Genomic DNA, 21,130 nt, shown 5'->3' on the forward strand with positions numbered 1-21,130 from the left:
ACTAGCAAGGAATGTAAAAACTGACAATAAGAGCTTCTTTAAGTGTATGAAAAGGAAGAGAGAGGTCAAAGTGAAGCCCTTTAGAAATTAAATATACAGAGATAGCTATGGGGAACAAGGAAATGGCTGAGGAGTTAAAACAGAAGGTAGCGCAGTGGCTCAGTGGTTAGCACTACTGCCTCACAGCGCTAGTGACCTGGGTTTGATTCCACCCTTGGACGACTGTGTGTGGAGTTTGCACATTCTGCCCATGTCTGCGTGGGTTTCCTTCGGGTACTCCGGTTTCCTCCCACAGTCCAAAGATATGCACGTTAGATGGATTGGCCATGTTAAATAGCCTATAGTAACCAGGAATGTGTAGGTCAGCTCGATTAGCTGTGGGTGATGCAAGGTTACAAGTATAGGTTGGAGAGGGGGTGGGAGGTTCTTTGGATGGTCAGTGTAGGCTTGATGGGCTGAATGATGTGCTTCCACACTGTAAGGATTCTATTCTATTCTATGAGATATTTTGTATCAGTCCTTTTAGTGGAAGACACTTCAAACATCCCATTAATACTAACAAAGACATGGGAGAAATTAAGTACCATCACTATCAGTATTAGAAAAGTAATGAGGCTAAAGACTGGTAAGTCCCTGGTCTTGATGGTTTGCACCCTAGGATCCTAAAAGTAGCTACAGAGATAGTGGAGGCATTAGTATAATTTTTGGGTTCTGGAGAAGTACCATGGAATGGAAAACAGCCAGTGTAACACCCCAAATCAAAACAGAGGGAGGCAAAAAGCCGATTAGTTTAGGTTAGAATTAGAGTTAGATTTTATTGTCACGTGTACTCAAGAATAGGGATACAGGAATGCAATAAGTTGACATTCCAGGCTCCATCTTAAGTACAAAGGTACCTAACTACAAAATTTTAGGTACAATGTAGAAAAATAAGGAAACAAAGTTGACAATTCAATATGACAGTCCCTTCTTAAGTGCTGAGCCACGCTGAGCTCGCATTCCCTACAAGGATTCAACCTCCCCCGTGCTGACTCGCTCTCCACCACACCCTCTCACCGTCCCCCGTGCTAGCTCAATCACCTCCATACTCTCTCACTGTCCCCCATGCTGGCTCACTCTCTTGGTCTTCCCCACGCTGGGCTCAATTTCCACTGTGCTGCACCCAAGTGGACTTCCTCCCCCACAGCCACTGGGAAGAAATCTTACATTGTTTGACACCTCGAAGCCAACAGTCACCCACAGAGGGTCACTAGATTAATTAAGGAAACAAAACAGGGAAAGGACAAAAAAAATGTAAAAGTGGACAGAGTAGATGAGCTCTGGGCAGGAGCCCGCACGCTGCAGTGCTACTCCACTCCAATTTTGGGAAACATCTTTTACATCTCTTGTTGGAATCAATCATTAAGGAGCAGATTTGGGAATGCAACTGCCTTCTACTCGTTTCAATAATATTCCCATAACGTCCTGGTCTCACTCCCAAAATGTTCTGAAAAATCCTATTTCCATTCCCCATGATATTCCAAACATTCCTGTTCTAATTTCCCTGACAGTCCAAAACATTCTTGGTCTCACTTCTCTGATGTCCTGGAAGCTCCTAATCTTCCCCCCTCCCCCCCCCCCGATGTCCTGAAATCATTGTCTCACTTCCCTGACATCCTTGAAAATCTTAATCTCACTCCTGATGCATAGAGTTATAGCCAAAGACTTGCAGTCAGCGATTAGACATACAATGCAGCTTGTGATTTATCTTTTTTTCATTTGAGCTTTCGGGGTGTCTTGGATTGATTTAGGATATCTGGCTGGCATGGATGAGTTGGACTGAAGGGTCTATTACTCTATCTCGTCCAAACTGCAGAACACAGTCAGCCACAAAGTGAGCCATGAGTTTCAGATGTGGCTCAGAAGCAGAGGCCATATAGTCTTTGATGTCAGCATTGGCAGGAACACTTATTAACGTCCAGCAGCTTTGGAATGTAATGGAGGTTTTTAAGTGTTTTTGAAATACTTCAAAGTCATGGTTGCTTATATGAGTTTTTATAACTTCAGTTAATGTAAGCAAATGTGAATAAAACTTGAAGTAAAGAAAAAGTAATTGTATAAATGGCAAAGTACGTTTTACAATATTGTAACAAAGCTAGAATTATAGAACCCCTGGTGTGGAAACAGGCCATTTGGCCCATTGAGTCCACACTAACCCTCCAAATAACACCCCCCTCTAACCCCTTCCTATCTTTGGAACCCTACATTTCCCATGGCCAATCCACCTAGCCTGCACATCCCTGGACACTTTAGGCAATTTAGCCAATCCACCTAACCTGCACATCTTTGTACTGTGGGAGAAAACCGGAGCACCCGGAGGAAATGCATGCAGGCATGGGGTGAATGTGCGAACTCCACACTGACAGTTGCCCGAGGGTGGAATTGAACCCAATCCCTGGCAACAGTGCTAACCACTGAGCCACTGTGCCGCGCTAGTAAAACAAAAACAAATTTAATTTTCTTTTTGTTTTGAGTTTGAATAACTGTAGAGGGGTTTTACAGACAATATTGACATGTGCTGTATAAGGAGAAGAGAGAATTACGACAGATGTCCTGCTCAAAAACAAGGGTTTAAGGAGCATTTAAACTAAGGTGGCATTAGGGTCAATTTTTGGTTTCCAAGATGGGTAGCTTGAATCTGAAATTTCACAACGGGTGCAGTGTCGTGGGTATGAACCTGCTAGCTCTGGAGTCACCAGCAACATGCTGATGCCAAGACAGGTTTGTTTAAAGACGAACCTCAGTTCTCTAGGACTTTATTCCAGTTGAAATGAAGTCTCTTAGGCCTTCACCCCTCATTCCGACATCATCTCCTCCCTTCCCCATGACTCTGCATGCCATCCACGCCAACTCAACACCACTTAATGTGCTCTTACTGACCCCACCCCAGTCTCTCATGGCAGCGCTTAGCCAATCAAAGGCACCCAGTATCCTCCATGCCACTGTGCCATGCTGAATCGACAGCTTTGATGCGAAAGGATTTTCACTACAGGGATTCTCATCTGTTTGAAACTGTAGACTTTGCTTGATTGAGGTTATTTAGAATTTTCTTTGTAATCACTTTTGTCAATGTCTTAACTGTCATTTGAGAACTGAAGAGGTATGATGTGTTTGAAGCTTCTGCTATTGCTACTTTAGTGCTATATTTGATTAACGTTTTTATTGGGTTGTAGGAAGAGCAGATTTCTCAGAAGATGATGTGATGACTTTCTTTTCTGAATGGTTCCGCACATACCATTATTACTGTAGGAATCACTGACTTTCAATATAGTGCGTATTGTCTGAAGAGTTAGACCATTAGTTAGCAAAGAGGGTATGAGGGTCAATGGCTGTTTGTGTGGGGAAATGAGTTGGCATGAGACTATAAGGGGCCATGGGGGTGAGAGAAATTATTTAGCAAAGCACGAACATAGGGGGAATGGAAAGGAAATGGAGGAAAGGGCAAGATGTTTTGAATTTGCTTTTCAAAAGATTCCCAAATTCAAGCTATGATTCATGACTCCCCTGATGGTGGCAAACAGTGAATCATGATGAAGCCGACCTGGTTGCGCAACATTTTTGGGAGTGACAATGTGCCCCTGCAATGGAATTGGCCAGAATGATGTTTAAACAAGACTTGGCAGAAGTTAGGAAAATGGTGACAAAAAGAGTTTACATTTCTGGACGAAGGGAGATCAGAGGCAGGAGGTTTGATGTGTTGCTATTATTTTAAAGCAATGTCTTTCTTATTGCAGGTTAAATGAAAACATGAATGTCTGCGTGGCTGACTTTGGCTTGTCCAAAAAAATCTACAATGGAGATTACTATCGACAAGGCCGGATCTCAAAAATGCCAGTAAAGTGGATTGCAATTGAAAGTCTAGCAGATAGAGTTTACACAACCAAAAGTGATGTGGTAAGTGATCTGAGTTCTGAAATCCTTCCAAAGGTCTGAGGACAATGTAATTTGAAATGAAGTATAGACGTTTCACCTTTCTGGTTAAAGGAGTTTTGGGAATGTGTTGCGTCTTGCAAATGGTGTACTTCATGGCCATGGTGACTGCTTCCAATGATTGAGCTGGTAGAGATATCCATCAATTTAGAAAATGGGAAATATAGAATCCATATACAAGGAGAGAGGCAGGATGTATTCTACTTAGAGTCGTAGAGTCATAGAGATGTATAACACGGAAGCAGACCCTTTGGTCCACCTTGTCCATACCGACCAGAAATCCCAAATTAAACTAAAATCATTTGCATACATTTTTCCCATATCACTCCAAACCCCTCCTAGTCATATAACCATCCAGATACCTTTTAAATGTTGTAATTGTACTGCCTCCACCACTTTCTCTGGCAGGTCATTCCATACAGCCACCACCACCACCTGTGTGTAAAAGTTACCCCTTAGGTCCCTTTTAAACTTTTCCCTTCTCAAATTCAACCTGTGCCCTCTAGTTTTGGACTCTCCCACCCCAAAGAAAATAACTTGTCTATTCACCTTCTCCATGTCCTTCATGATTTTATAAGCCTCTATAAGTTCACCTTTGATAAGGACACTGCAGGGAAAACAGCCCCAGTCTGTTCAGCCTCTCCCTATAGCTCAAACCCTCCAATCCTGGCAACATCCTTGTAAATCTTTTCTGAACCCTCTCAAGTTTGACAACATCCTCCCCATAGCAGGGAGACCAGATTGGACACAGCATTCCAAAAGTGGCCTCACCAATGTCCTGTACAGCCATCTCATGACCTCCTAACTCCCATACCTCAGCAACTGACCAATAAAGGAAAGCATACCAAACACTGCCTTCACTATCCTATCTACCTCCGATTCCACTTTCAAGGAATTCTGAACTTGCACTCGAAGGTCTCCTTATTCAGCAACACTCCCCCAAGACGTTACCATTAGGTGTATAATTTGCCTTTCCAAAATGCAGCACCTCGCATTTATCTAAATTAAACTTCACCTGCCACTCCTTAGCCCAGTGACCCATCTGATCAAGATCCTGTTGTACTTTGAGGTAATCTTTGCTGTCTACTACTACACCTCCAATTTCGGTGTCATCTGCAAACTTACTAACCAAACCTCCTGTGTTCACATCGAAGTCATTTTTATAAATGAAGAAAAGCACTGGACCCAGCACCAATCCTTGTGGCACACCACTGGTCATAGGCTTCAGTCCGAAAAGGAATCCTCCATCACCATCCTCTGTCTTTTACCTTCCAACTAGTTCTGTATCCAAATGGATAGTTCTCCCTGTATACCATGTGATCCAGCCTTGCTAATCAGCCTACCATAAGGGACTTTCTAAAGTCATATAGATCATGACCACCACTCTGCCCTCATCAATCCTCTTTGATACTTCTTCAGAAAACTCAATCAAGTTAGTGAGACATAATTGCCCATGCATAAAGCCATGTTGACTATCTCTAATCAGTTCTTGACCTTCCAAGTACATGTAAATCCTGTCCCTCAGGACTTCCTTCAACAACTTGCCCACCAGCAATGTCAGGCTCACCAATCTATAACCCCTGGTTATTCCTTACCACCTTTCTTAAATAGTGGCACCACATTAGCCAACCTACAGTCTTCCAGCACCTCACTTGTGGCTATCAATCTTACAAAAGATCTCAGCAAGGAGTCTTGCAATCACTTCCCTTGCTTCCCAGAGTTCTAGGGTATATCTGGTCAGGTCCCGGGTACTTGTCCACCTTCATGCATTTTAAGAATTCCAGTACCACCTCCTCTGTAATATGGACATTTTTAAAGATGTCGCAATTATTTCCCTCTTTCATAGCAAAGTTGCGAGAGTCCATTATTAAGACAGTTATGGCGGATACTTAAAAAATCAAAATGTGATAAAACAGAGCTAACTTGGCAATGTGAAATCATGTTTAACATTTTAAAGCTTTTTCTTCAAGTGACATGCACAGCGGACAGTGGGAATTGGTAGACATAGTTTGTTTGGATTTCCAAAAGGCATTTTACAAAGTACCACATCATAAGTTAGTGCACAGGATAAGTAGCAGCACATTGCGTAGGGAGTTATACATCAGTGCGGAGAAAGCATTGAATTATAGAGTGTGATGGATGGGTCTTTGCTTTTTAATTGGCAAGCTGTGTAAAACCCCTTTATTTGGTTTTAAAGTTATTGCCCAGTTATCAATTACATACATAACTTTGATACCATTTCAGTTAATGACCTACACCTTTATATCAAGTGATAGTACATATCTGCAATGCCACTGATTGTTAGAAATCTGGCAAACATTGGCCTTTCTCAGCTGGTTGATCCTGGTGCATCCTCAGTTCAGATAATTAAACCACTTAATTGCTGCACTCAGACTTAGTTTTGAAGTCTTGCTTTGTATTTTTCCCATACTATGATTGTGTGTTATATTAGTTAATACCTGAATTTGGGCTCTTCAATTGCCTTTAATTACATCACTATCTTTTAAAAGCCATCACCGCTATTTGTCTGGCCTCTCTTTTCTAGGTACTGCTTGAAGAACACAAGTGGCTCTTTGGGGTATTATTTTTAATCTCTAGTGCTGCAGTAGTAAGGCATATTTATGGTCATGGAAAAAATTTGTAGTGCAGTTCCTTCACCACTCCAATGCAGTTTACAGACTTTTAGGAAGATACTGTAGTTTGACCAATATATTCCCATCTGCCCTTCTCTCTTCAGGCCCATAAGAGAACCAATTACATCTTTGATGTCCATTTCATCATCATAGACAAACCTAGCACAAAGGGATTCCACCACAAACAGTTTTAATGCATTATTAGGAAAGAAATAAAGACATAGTTGCGTGATTTAAAGTGATTAATAAAAGCAAAAGTAAATAATACATTGACCTTTGGGTGTGTATGTCTGTCTGTATTAGCTTACAGATGATACAATTTAAGTGCCACAGACACCAGTGTAGGAGCTTCAACTGTTTAAAATCTGTCAATAAAGGGACCAAATATGTGGTAAATAAATTTGCCTATAACACTTTGTAACTTATTTGTCTACATACTAAGAGGTGATAGGTAGTCTGCAAATGAATATAGATAGATAGAGTGAGTGGGCAGAAATCTGGCAGATAGAGCATAATGTAGAAAAGTGTGAACTTGTCCATTTTGGCAGGAAGCAGCAATGAGAGAAACAGAATGCTACTCAAGTAGAGAGGGATTGCAAACTTTTGTGGTACAGAGGAATCTGGGTGCATGAATCACAAAAATTAGAGTGCAGGTATGGTAAGTGATGAGGAAGGCAAATGGAATGTTAGAGGTATTGGAGTAGGAACAGAACACAAAAGTAGGGAAGTTTTTCTGTATTTATCCAGTGAGACCTTATCTGGCCAGGCAGTGCATTCCAGACCCCACTACCTTTTGGGTGAAAAGAAAAATCCTCAAATTCCTCAAATACCTGCCTTAAACCTTAAAATGATGCCCTGTTGGTTTTTCCAACTGTATGTTGGTCTATTTTGGGCCTCCTATAGGCTGAGGCCCTTGCTTTTGTGATTTAGACCTCAGTGTAGGAGGATTGATCAGTAAGTATGCAGTTGGGCTGCTAACAGTGAAGGGGATAATGGATTTACAGGAGGGCTCTTTTTCAGGATAGCAGCCAGTGACTTATAGATTTCCACAGGGGTCAGCATTGGGACCACAACTATTCATGTTATATATTTAACAATCTGGACAAAATAACTGAGGACATTGTGTTTACATTTGCAGATTACAAAAAAGATAGGACAGATATGTTGAGAAAGCAGGGAAGCTGCAAAAAGACTTGAACTAGTTAGGCGAGTGGGCAGGGAAGTGGCAGATACAATGTGGGAAAGTGAAGGATTGTGCACTTTGGGAGGAAGAATAGACTAATTTCTAAAGGGGGAAAAGCTTTGAAAATGTGAAGCACATAGGGGGTGTTAATTCAGGATTCTCTTAATGTTAACATGCAGATTCAGTTGGAATTAGGAAGGCAAATATAATGTTAGCGTTGTGATGATGCTGCTCCCCTAACATGGTTATGTTGTCCTTGGCTTTTTTTTTCCCAGAGAGGTCGTAAAGGACACAGATTCCGAAAAGTCTGGGGTTGAAGGGTTTTAGGACAAGTTTGATTATATCCAACAGATGCTGCCTGAGACAAAAGGCTTTCAAGTTTTAAAAAATCTTGTACAATGTAAGTGGAGTGGCCCGTTCTCCCAGCTCAGCTTCTATCTAGTTTGGTTTGGTTTTTAAGAGCAGTGTTGAAAACATTGCTGAACCAAAGAAGCAGGTCCAGGCTGGTATTATCTCTCTGGCTTCTCTCCTGTAAGACACTGGGTTTGATTTTACCTTTTGTGCCACAGGGTGTTTATGGGGAAAGTATCTGGAACAGCATTAAATTGATGACCCTTTGGGTTTTCGGACAGGTTATTTTGAATTCTGTTCTCTTTTGTTGGTGTTTAATTTGGTAACATTGCAAATAAATTCTGTTTTGTTTAAAACTAAATGGTTTGAAAAGAGGCATCTCTCCTGGAATATCCACTTAAAATAACACCTGCTTAAAATAACTAGCAGAGTGAGGGTCTGAGCTACATTCTTGAAATGTTTTGAGGAGTCTACCCCGGTCCATAACAGCATCCATTTCAAGTGGGCTACAATACAAGGGCAGAAATGTACTGCTGAGGATGTTATAAGGCTTTGGTCAGATCACATTTGGAATATTGAGAGAAGGTTTGGATCCTGTATCTAAGGAAGAATATGCTAGCATTAGAGGGGGTCCAGAGGAGATTTAAAAGTATGATCTCGGGGATGAAGGGCTTTTAAAATGAAGTGTGGTTGAGGACTGTGGGTCTGTACTTGGAGTTTTGAAGGATGAGGGGAATCTCACTGAAGACTGAAAGGCCTGGTTGGAGTGGACATGGAGAACAGGCATCCGCTAATTGGAGAGACTAGGACCCAAGGCACAACCTCAGAGTGCAGGGACAACTCTTTAGAACTGAGATAAGGAGGAATTTCTTCAGCCAGAGGATGGTGAATCTGTGGAACTCACTGCAGAAGGCTGTGGAGGCCAAGTCATTGAGTGCATTTAAGAAAGAGAGGGATAGGTTCTTGAATAGCAAAGGGATCACATGTTGTGGGGAGAAGGCAGGAGAATGGAATTGACAAACACATCGGCCATGATCAAATTGTCGAGCAGACTCAATTTAGATGTAATGTAGATCTCTATGACTCCATAACCCTTCAACGAAGGAAGCAGCTGCTTTCTATTCATTTTGCCCAGGTCCTTCATAATCTTATACACCTGTCAGATCCCCTCTCAGCCTTCTCTGTTCCAAAGAAAACAGCCCAAGCTTATCTAGCCTCTCTTCCCAAGCAAAGTGCTCAATCCTAAAAAACCTGGTGCATATCCTCTGCACTCCATTCAGTGCGGTCAAATTCTTACTATGGTGCAGAAACCAGAAGTGTGCGCAGCACTCCAGCTAAGGCCTAATCGAAGTCCTGTATAACTCCAACACGACCTTCTTGCTCTTAAAATCTATGCCTCAACTGACAAAGACAAGTGTCCTGTATGCCTCCTTAATTATTGTATTAACCCGCCCTGCCACCCTCATGTATCTGAAGACATGCACTTCAAGAATCCTTCAAGCTTCCTAGTCTCGTACCATTTATTGAGTGCTCCTTTATCTTTTTACTTTTTCTAAAGTGCGACCCTCATACTTATCAAGGTTAAATCCTATCTTACTAATTTATTTATATCCTCCTGCAATCTGACAGCTACTTCCTCACTGCGAACCACCCAGCCAATCTTTGTGTCACCCACAAATGTATTTATCATATCCACCCACATTCTTAACTACATAGTTTATATCTAGTGCAAACAATAACAGGCCCAGCACTGATCCCTGTAGTACATCACTGCACATTGGCCTCCAATCACACAAACAGCCTTCTTATTTGAAAAAAGTATAATTGCATTAGCAGTTTAAAGAAGGTGATTCTCTAAAAAAAAAATAAGATCTTGCATGAACTAGGTAGGGTGTTTCCTTTAGATAGGGAAATTAAAATTAGTGGACATACTGTATATACTCATGTAAAAGTCAAATTTTTTGGACTACTTTTAAAGGTTCAATTTATAGGATTGACTAATACACAGGTATTCATGCTTCAGTTTGAAATACCGTACTATTAACAGAAGTCGATTTGATCACACAACTAATCATGGTAAAGAAGAAAAACACAATAAATTACGGTAAAGGTAATACCAGATAAAAGCAAAAGAAACAAGAAGGGATTGCTGATAAATTTTATTTATACATATCGGCACAAAAATTTAACATTGAAATCCTGAAAAATCACACTGTTCAACATAGCCTGGTATAATAGCAAACTTAAAATGAAATATTTATTAAATTCTGAATGTGTAAGCGGCTTTCCTGACAAGTTCTTCCATTCCTCTCCCATTTACTCTCGTATGTTAGGAACTTCTACAACATTAACGAATTTGTCAAAGAATTAAAGATATATGTAGCTAATATATCTCACTTTTATCATGGCACAATTAAAATGATTAACTTTTTAACAATATTAACTTTTGAATGTGCCACAAGTACAGACAGACTCAGTACCAGTCTGAGTGAAAGAATGAATCAAAACATGCTGTAGTAAACTAAGTGGGCTAAGTGGATGGACAGACAGACGGATGGGTGGATAATATAATAAACAAAGAGCGATGAATAGAGTTACCGGTATAAATGAATGAATGCGATTTTGTTTAAGTAGGTGAATGGGAAAATGCAGTTTCCTTTGTAAGAGGTTTATAAAGCAATATAGCAAGTTCAACTTTTACATGAGATCAACATTTCCACAAGTATATACAGTAATTGTAGAATGAGCAATCTCCCTTTTACATTAGCAATGAGGAGAATATATCCCTCTGACAGTTTTGAAGGAGGTAGTGGAGACTGGGACTTAGGGGCTCAGCTAGCTATATTTTTAATAGCCAAGGGAGTCAAAGGTTATGGGGTACACCACAAAATGGAGTTGAGGCTACCACAGATCAGCCATAGCAGAGCAGGTTAAAAGGGACAAATGGCCTACTCCAGTTTCTAAGTCCTTCGGTCTTATATAATGAAAGCATTTTGAAACAGAAGAGATTCAAAAGAGAGTCAATGAAATCCATGCACTGGCCCATGAGTGTATTCCAGACAAGCATCCTCCTACTCTGACCTCATGTTACTCACGTGTACATCTGTTTTACAATGTTCCCAACACAAACACTTAATACCCACTACACTATCATCTTTCTGAGAGTTGTCTCAGTTTTTGAAGGGCCATTGAATTACCGTGAAAAGTTGAGAATCTTATGTAGGGATGTGAGTAAAGTTCTAACTTGTTTGCTATCATAGTATAAATTGTTCTCTTCCCTTCTTCCAGTGGTCCTATGGTGTCACCATGTGGGAGATTGCAACTCGTGGGCAAACTCCGTATCCAGGTGTGGAAAACAGTGAGATCTATGACTATCTCCGACAAGGCAACAGACTCAAGCAGCCCCCAGACTGTCTGGATGCACTGTAAGGAATCTCTTTATGAATAAATGTTGATAAGACAGTATTTTCCCTAAACTGAGACTTTCTGAAGCCTTTTGCAATGGGTATCTGCCTAAATTTACTTATTAAGTAGTATTTTCAATTTCATTTTGATTCATGTTTCTAGAGTATCCAATAGAGATGAATGTTTCCTAAAGGTTTTATCAGTTTGTTTACTGAATTAACTTTTTCCAACAAACTGAAATGTTTTATAGAATCATGCAGCACAGAAGAGGTCCTTCTGCCCATATTTCTGTACTGCCAAAACTACATTAAATCTACACTATGTCCACTTTCCAGCACATGGTTCGCAGCCTGGAATATTATGACATTTCAAGTGCTTTACCAAGTACTTAAAGATTACCTGCACTGCTACCCTCCCGGACAATCCATTTTAGTCTGGGTGAAAACATTTTACTTAAATCCCCTCTCCACCTCCTGCCTTCATATACTTCAATCAGACCCTCCTGGGTGAATAACAAGAGGGCATAATTTTGAGATGCATTGATAGGGTAGACATGAGAGTCTTTTCACCATGGTCGATGTGTGTGAGCTGAGAGGACATAAGTTTAATGTGAGGAGTAATTGGTTTAGAAGAGATCTGAGAACACCTTTATCACCCAGAGGCCATAGAAATATGGAATATACTGCCTGAGAATGTGGTAGAGGAGGTACTCTCTCATTTAAACCTCTGGATGAGCACTTGAAATGCTAGAGCATAATAGGCTATTTCGCAAGTGCAGATAAATGGGATTAGTATAGGTTGGTATTTGTTGGTCAGCTTAGATATGGTACGTGGACAGACTTCTTCAATGCTTTATGATTCTGAGAGGGTACAGATTTAAGGTGATTGGCAAAAGAAGCATTGGAGACACAAGAAGCTTTCTCATGAGAAAATGGGTTTATTATCTGAAAAGGAAGAATGTCATGCCATGAATTTACATCCAAAATCATGGTTAGTTACTAAAAACTGAAGACATGAACTGGATGCCATCCCATTTGTTCCCATCTCATTCAGTGAGCATTATTTGTCACAGTCCACCCATCAATAACTCTCCCTCTCAACCAGACTACAGGGGAAAGTGATATTGCCAAGAATGCAAAGTATAATACACCAGATAGGGAAGACAATGAAGGTGCTTAAAAATGTGTTGCTGGAAAAGCGCAGCAGGTCAGGCAGCATCAAAGGAACAGGAGAATCGACGTTTCGCGCATAAGCCCTTCTTCAGGGTGTGCACACCCTCCTCATTCCTGAAGAAGGGCTTATGCCCAAAACGTCGATTCTCCTGTTCCTTTGATGCTGCCTGACCTGCTGCGCTTTTCCAGCAACACATTTTTAAGCTCTGATCTCCAGCATCTTCAGTCCTCACTTTCTCCAAGACAATGAAGGTACATGTCTAGTGCTTTGGAACAGATTAAGAAGTTTGATTTTGCTAATATTGCCTGGATAGGTCAAAACAATTTCTCATTGTAATGGTTACCACTTAGAATGTATTTTTAAAAATAGGTGTTAAGAGTGGAATTTATTAAAACTTTCAGAATGGGAAAAAGCAACTGAGAAGAAGAAACTTCAGAAGTATGTAAATATGCCATTTAGCGGGAGTTCTTTTGGGACAATGAACCAAATACCCTTTGACTCTGCTGTTAAAATATCTGATTGGATTGTAAATTTGTAAGAGAGTTTAATGCACAAAGACACTCAATTTCTTTTACATCCTTTTGTCAGGTATGAGCTGATGTACTACTGCTGGCAATTGAACCCAAGAGAGCGGCCAACTTTCGAGATCATCTGCTGTCAACTAGAGAAGATTGTGGAAGACCTGCCACCCTCTTCAGACCCAGAGGAGATTCTCTACGTCAACATGGAGGATGCTCGTGGGAGGTCAGACAGCTGCTGTGAACAGGGAGCAGTTGGAGGCAGTGATCTTGAGGAGAGTCTGAAGGCTTCATGCTCACAGTTCTCCAAGGCACCTGTGGTAACATCGGCAGATGTCCACCAGTCAAATGCAGTTGATCGCTATGTTTTATGTCCACCTCATGAGAGTGCCCGATCAATGGCAATGGTACCCTTAAGTAGCAATTCGCCGCTGTGTTTAGCGACAGAGGACCTCCTGCTGGAAGAAATGTGTGGGAGAGAATGTAAATGACAGAGCCATCTGTGATACTTGGCACTTCATGTTTCCAGGAACCTTGCCTCAAATAATCACTCAAGTGATCTCCAAGCAAAGACACTGACTGCAAGTCATGCTATTGTTAAAAGAATGTACAATGTCACTTTGACCATATAACATCAAAACAGTCCTGCAGTCAAGGCAAGTCAGCAGTTGGAAAAGTGCAAACAGCCAACCAATTTAACCACAAACCCATCCCTCATGCCAATTTCTTGCATGCCATGAATTTCAAAGTTTCTCTTACTTATCTTCTATCGGGCACTTTTCATCCCTTTATCTAGCACAGTTGGGAGGGATACAGTGTCTAAATATCATATCACAATGGCCTCAGTCCAAAAGTACTTGGATGCTGATATCAAATAGTGTACATGCTGATGCTTTAATCACGTTTGATCATGGCAATCACTGATCTGAGATGCATATGCTAAGAAGTGCACTCTTGAACCCAGCTTCCCAATGGAAAACAAAGTAATGCAGGTGAAAGGCCAAAGGGTTACCAATTCAGGGGATACGGTTGCCATAAAGTTGCATGATTTCTAAAAGAAGTGTTTAACTGCACAGTATCTACGGCAATAGCACAGGGAATCTGAAATATTTGTGGATTACATGTGAAAACTTACAGTAAAAAGTTCACTTCCAGAATTTATTTTTTAAAATAGTTATAAGTTAAAAAGAATATGGCAGGGATATGATTAGAAACAACGTTTTAAAATTCATTCAGGAGATGAGGGCATTGCTGGCTCGGCCAGCTTTATTGCCCTAACTGTCCAGAGGTCAACCACATTGCAGTGGGCCTAGAGTCACATGTAGGCCAAAAGAATGGCAGTATCCTTTCCTAAATGTCATTAATGACCCAGATGGGTTGTTTCCGACAATCTACATTTATGGTCAGATTTTTTTACTGAATCCACATTCCACCATCTGCCGTGGCGGGTTCTGAACTCCAGTCCCCAGGTACTGCACATTACCTAAGTCTCTGGATTAACAATCCAGTGATAATACCATTAAATTATGGCCTCCATTGTGTTGAAATTTATCCACGATTTAAGCATGCTAATGCAAAATTAATTTCAACTCCCCATCTCTTCCTAGCTAGTTTGTTACCATCTCTAATCAAAAATGTATGATTGCTCCCCAATTTCCCACAGATAGAGCAAGTTAAATGCGCCAATGAGCTAATTAAGCTTATCACTGACATGATTCCACCTCGTTTTAATTATGTTGCAAATCTAAATACAGCTGCCCCCATTGTATAATTGGAACAGGACCACCCTTGTTTATGGGAGGTACTTTCTCAATCATCACAAAGAGTCATTAGGTGTTGCTTAGTGATAACAATGTGATGATCATATGATTGGGTCAGCATTTTGCATCATTTTCTGGGACCAGCAAAGTTTTGAGCAGGCACTGATTCTGAATCCTGTCATTCAGCAAGAGTGTCAGAGCTAAAATTGATGCACTAGCTCTTTTGCTACCAGAACTAAATTGCAGGAAAAATAAACCTATGTAAAAAACTATTTTGGACCTCTTTTGCCTACATATTAGGCTAATAAATGTGTGCTGGGTTGCGGCTTTCTACTTTGACTTTTATCAGTGGAAATTTCTTCAATATTAGTTAGCTTTCTGCACCTTTGCAATCTTACACACTATCTTGGTTCAAGAAGGTGTGTCCACTCTATACATGAGTGATGAATAACATTGTCTGGATGGCAAATTGACTTTGTAATGTAGCAGAAGGGTTGGAAGATTTGTCTTCATGGCACTATTACAAAATTAAGATGCAATCACCTGGGAATGCCTGTCGAGTTCTGATTTTCAAGATCCACCTCAGGGATTACAGTGAAGCAGATGCAACGAGTAAGTTTTGGTCAACCAATGACAGCTCGTTTCAGTGTGAAGAACTGACTGAGCCATCCACTCCAACCTATTAAAGCTGTCATAGGCAAAGGACCTTGGGCTATTTGTCTTAACAAGCAAAGCACATTTGAACAGAATTGTTTACAGCATTTTATGGAACATTCATTTCTAAGTGCACTTCAATCCTATGCACAGCCTCTGGCAACTTCTAATGAGCTGTAAATGGTAAAGCAGCAGCTACTCATTGTGGGCAACTGCGATATGGGACTAGAGCACCTTGTTTTCAGCCACGAAATTAGATGTCAAGTTAATGCTGCACTGAAAGACTTGAGATACTTATGAAAGTGTCCCAAGAGGAGTACCCAACAAAAGCTAAACTTTTGTGCATTAATTTACTGTTTGCCACTTAATTCTTTATAAAGCCTTGGTTTCCATACACTTGGTGCAGGGTGTCATTGAATTGCCTGCACCAAGACAAACATATATCAATGAAGGGAGCAATTCATTTGCTAAAGTTTAAGATAGAATTACTTGCTATCACCTTCTTAATGTAATATGCAAACGAGATCCACAATGATCAACAATCGAGAATCATTCATCATTCATAATGCTTTGCACTCAATTTAGGCTCGACCTTCAGGCCCGAGTGAGTTGAGCAATTAATCTCCAGGATTATTTATGATCTCAGCTGAACTAACTGAGTGTGCAAATATTATCTTCCACTCATTGATACATTGGAAAAATCTTCACTGTAAATCAACCTAAAATAATGTTGTTAATGATTGTGTCTAAATCCAAGGTTAATTGCCATTGTAAATGGTTCGCTCTAATGAGAATCCTATTTGACCTCAAACGCAAAGAATATCAGCAACAACATTCACATCACCATCAATATTGGAAGCATTGCTCTGGTAATTCCCAGGTTATGAATCTGGACTGTACAATGACTGCTCCCTATTTACATGTTAATCAGCATGTTCAAGACTGTGTTCAAAGTATTCAACTGGTAATTAATGAATCTCATAAGGTATGCACAGTCAGAAATGGTAATAGGCATGGAGGCTGGCAGAAATGGAGGTAAAAATCCAAATAGTTCAGTGAAACCTGCCTGTGAGCCATATAATGCAAACCCTTCAAGAATGCATATGTGTAAGGTGTATCACAACATATCTAAACAGGTTGATTGAAATGCTTGCACAATTGATGAAAGAAAATCCTAATCTGGAGTAGGAGTTTGTATTATTTTAATTTATCAGACTAACAAGAGCACAACTTTGGTACGGCAATTCATTAGAGTTTATAACATTGCAGAATCTTCTGTTGACTTTACCATAATTTACTTGAAGCAAAATATTCTACTTGAGCAGCCTTACTGGGGAGCATTTCAGAACACAAACATTTTAGCCTGAGAGTCTTGGTTCATTAAAATGAATGATTTCAATCATTCAGGCTGATGTTCGGTTGCCAACTCTGGCTGGGTGTATTCCTGCAGTCTTTATCCTGTCACTTTATCCTTCCATCAGACCGGGCATCACATTACCACTATTGTCAAACATTTTGGATGATCATTCTCAGGCCACTGAAAAGCAATCAGACTCTTCATATTTCATTGGAATATTCTTGACCGCAATTAAATGAGCTTTCACAATGTTCCAACATTTTTATCAATATGATATGAAGTATTGAATGATTTTATTTTTCTTGCTATGTTGAGCCTTCTCTCATGCTTCTCTGCTATGTGTTGGAGGTTAATCTTCAAATCTGGAGATACCAAGGGAATCCTGGAGGGTTGGCACCTGATGAATTCCAATTTCCTGATGTGTAGAGAAAGCTGAAGGAAGGAAAATTTCCTCAACATTTCAGTGACAAGAGCTTCGTTTCACAAGAGATGGTCATTTATTTTCTGTCAAACTGCTTCTAATTGTGTTGTTCTGAGAGTTGTTGCATTGGACACAAATGCTCTTCATTTTGATGCATGATTGATGCAAAAATATAAACCCTAATTAACACAGCTTCTCAGGCACTCTCAGCAAGTACAAAATAGAACTTCTCTATAAAATAATCAACATTTGATGTTTCTATGTAGTGAAATTGAAATTTGGGTTCAGCATACCCATAATAGTTCATCTACTTTACATTGAGTTTGTGATCCATAATTTGTTTTAGCTATTCCCTGTAAAGACAACCCGCCTGCTTTAGATGCAACTCAAATCATCTTAAAGTATGAACATATTATTCCTGTCTCCCTCATGTGCTTAGCAAATTTCACCTTAAATACATCAATTCTATTCACTTCACCTACACTTGTAGTGGCACATTCCACTTTTTAAAAACAGGACAGACATTCTTTGGAGATGTGACAAGGATATATAGTCCACAAAGGTTGGTCCACTTCAGGTTTGAGATACAGATTGAATTGGAGCCTAACTCCCCTGTTGCTAAAAAGGACGTGGGTACTGTGCTGCACCGAGCTCCAGTTTAATCCTGCATTACATGTGACTTCCAGCTGACCTGGGATAACTTAAACGGAAAACCCACTGTTCCTCATTTCAGGGTTAGCAAGCTTCATTTTAAACAATTATTTCAGATTGAGGGACTTGTGGGCTTGCAGTTGGATGAAGACTGAGGTCGAAGTGCCTTTTGAGGAGTAATTCGTTTTCGACAGTTTTGGGAATTTTGTCAATTCCCAATTTCTAATATTATTTATAGGAATTTATCTAATAGAAATTCCTGCTTTTCACATCAGTAGAACCTTAAGGCCTGGCAATGTTCAGCCGGTGACACGACACACTTCAGCATTGTTTTCATGTTTCACTTTGTACTTCCAAAGAAGTTTCCCTTTTCTTGACAAGCCTGGTCTTCATGAAGCTCTATTTTCTCCAGAGTAAATCCTTGGTGTAAAGCAGCATAAGCGGTGGATTTTTAAAGTTTAGAGAAACTGGCTGCAAATTGAATCCACACACAGTGTTCCCCACCTGTCCACAGCATAGCCCAGCTGATTGTTAACTGCTCGAAATCCTTCTCGTTCATTTGTGACGTTTTAAGGGAAGTTGCTTTCTTACATAAGTTTTGCAAAGATTTTGTTAAAATATCAATGTATATACTTTGATACAAACTGTAATTAATTCCAGCCCCTTCATGTTGCACATGCTGTTCTGTATCTGAGTTGCTTTTTTTTAATGAAATAAATCTTGTTTTATTGCATTCCAATGTGTAAATATCGCTGGAATTGAACAGACACAAAGTGTAATTCAAATTACTGGCCACGAGGAGGCCCTCGATTGAATGTAGAGCGCCGAGCTCTGAAAAAACATTTCACAGTACCGTACTCATTTGAGTACGTGACAATAAAGCTAATTCAATTCTTCACTGGGGGGAAAAAAAGAAGTCGCTTTTTCCCCAGCACATTTCCCCTTTTGCAGCTCTTTAAATATCAAATTTTCAGGCATTTATCCAGTTTATTTTTAAAAGTTGCCACCTGTTGCCTCCCTCCCCTCGCCTTTTCAAGTCACACATTCTCGATCTAAATTTGCACGGTTAACATTCTCCTAAACACCCCTCTGGTTCTTTAGCAATTTATCTTAAAGAGTCTTCTCTTACAGTAACACAAGCAATTACGCATTTGACCAAGTCAAGCAGCACTACAACCTGCATGAAAAGTAAAACATTTTCTTTAATGATTTTTAGACCAAAAACATAGGACATAGAACAGTACAGTACAATATAGGCCCTTGGGCTTTTTATCCTACTCTAAGATCAGACTAACCATGTACCCTTCATTGTACTAACTTCCACCTGCCTATCTAAGAGTTGCTCAGCTGCTCCATATGTATCTGTCTGCTACCACCACTGCCAGTGCATTCCATGCACCCACTCTTTTCTGTGTAAAGAACCTAACTCTGACATCTCCTCAGATGTTCCTCCAATCACCTTAAAATTATGCCTCCTCATGACAGACATTTCCACCGTGGGAAAAAGTCTTGGCTGTCCCCTCTATCTATGCCTCTCATCACCTTGTACACCTTTATCAAGTCACCACTCATTCTTCTTCGCCCCAATGAGAAAAGTCCTAGCTCCCTCAACCTTTCTTCATAAGATATGTCCTCCAGTCCATGCAGCATCCTGGTAAATTTCCTTTGCACCCTCTCTAAAGCTTCCATATCCTTCCTATAATGAGGCGACCAGAACTGAACACAATATTCCAAGTATGCTCTAACCAGGGCTCCATAGAGCTGCAGCATAACCTGACGATTCTTAAACTCAATTGCCCCGTAATGAAAGCCAAGACTCTATACGCCTCCTTGACAACCCTATCAACTTGAGTGGCAACTTTGAGGGATCTATGGACATGGACCCCAAGATCCCTCTGCAAATCCACACTGCCAAGAATCCTGCCTTTAACCCTGTATTCTGCATTCAAATTTGACCTTCCAAAGTGAATCACTTAACACTTTTCCATGTTGAACTCCATCTGCCACTTATCAACCCAACTCTGAATCTTGCCAATATCCCATTGCAACCAGCAACAGTCCTCCACATCCATCACTCCACGAAACCTTGTGTCATCAGAAAATTTACAAACCCACCCTTCCACTCCCTCACCCAGGTCATTTATAAAAATCACAAAGTGCAAAGGTCCCAGAAACAATCCCTGCAGAACACCACTGGTCACAAGCTTCAGGCTGAATACTTTCCATCTACCACCACCCTCTGTCTTCTATGGGTCAGCCAATTCTGTATCCAGATAGCCAGAATTCCCTGTATTCCATGCCTTCTCACTTTCTGAATGAGCCTACCGTGGGGAACCTTATCAAATGCCTTGCTAAAATACAAGTACACCTCATCCACTCTACCTTCAATGGGTTTTGTCACATCCTCAAGGAATTCAATAAGGCTTGTGAGGCATGACTTGCCTCTCACAAAGGTAAAAACAATGACTGCAGATGCTGGAAACCAGATTCTGGATTAGTGGTGCTAGAAGCTCTTCCTTGCCTCTCACAAAGCCATGCGGACTATCTCTAACCAAACAATGGTTTTCCAAGTAATTATAAATTGTGTCTCTAAGAATCCTCTCTAATACTTGACCCACCATAGACGTGAGACTGACTGTAATTCCCAGGATTATCCCTATTTCCTTTCTTGAACAAGAGAAAAACATTTGCCACTCTCCAATCATCTGGCACAACTCCAGTGAACAATGAGGACACAAAGATCATCGCCAAAGGTGCAACAATCTCTTCCCTCGCTTCCTGTAGTAACCTTGGTATAGTCCAACTGGCCTTATGATTTTCAAAATTTTCAGTACATCCTCCTTCTTAACATCAACCTGTTCAAGCGTATCAGTTTGTTTCACGCTGTCCTCAGAAAGATTAAGATCCCTCTCAGGCGCAAGTTCCCTCCACTATCCCTGACTGGCCCTACCCTCATTCTGGCAATCCTCTTATTTCTCACCTAAGTGTAGAATGCCTTAGGGTTTTCCTTAATCCTACTCCCAATTTTTTTTCATGTCCCCTTCTAGCTCTCCTA

At 40.5% G+C, this 21,130-nt stretch overlaps 1 protein-coding gene across 1 annotated transcript in view; it reads left to right on the top strand.

Moving 5' to 3' along the window:
* axl (AXL receptor tyrosine kinase) overlaps positions 1-18,808 on the top strand; it is a 218,986-nt gene extending 200,178 nt beyond the window's left edge. The window contains exons 18-20 of the mRNA XM_087984064.1: positions 3,774-3,933; positions 11,425-11,561; positions 13,303-18,808. Coding sequence (XP_087840190.1) covers positions 3,774-3,933; positions 11,425-11,561; positions 13,303-13,723 — 718 coding nt within the window. The 3' untranslated portion in view covers positions 13,724-18,808. The remainder of the gene's footprint in view (positions 1-3,773; positions 3,934-11,424; positions 11,562-13,302) is intronic.
* Positions 18,809-21,130: the final 2,322 nt, after the last annotated feature.

The sequence above is a fragment of the Chiloscyllium plagiosum genome, unplaced genomic scaffold, assembly GCF_037043375.1.
Source record: "Chiloscyllium plagiosum isolate Xiang-an unplaced genomic scaffold, Cpla_swu_hap1 HiC_scaffold_47, whole genome shotgun sequence".
In the NCBI taxonomy this organism is placed as follows: Eukaryota; Metazoa; Chordata; class Chondrichthyes; order Orectolobiformes; family Hemiscylliidae; genus Chiloscyllium; species Chiloscyllium plagiosum.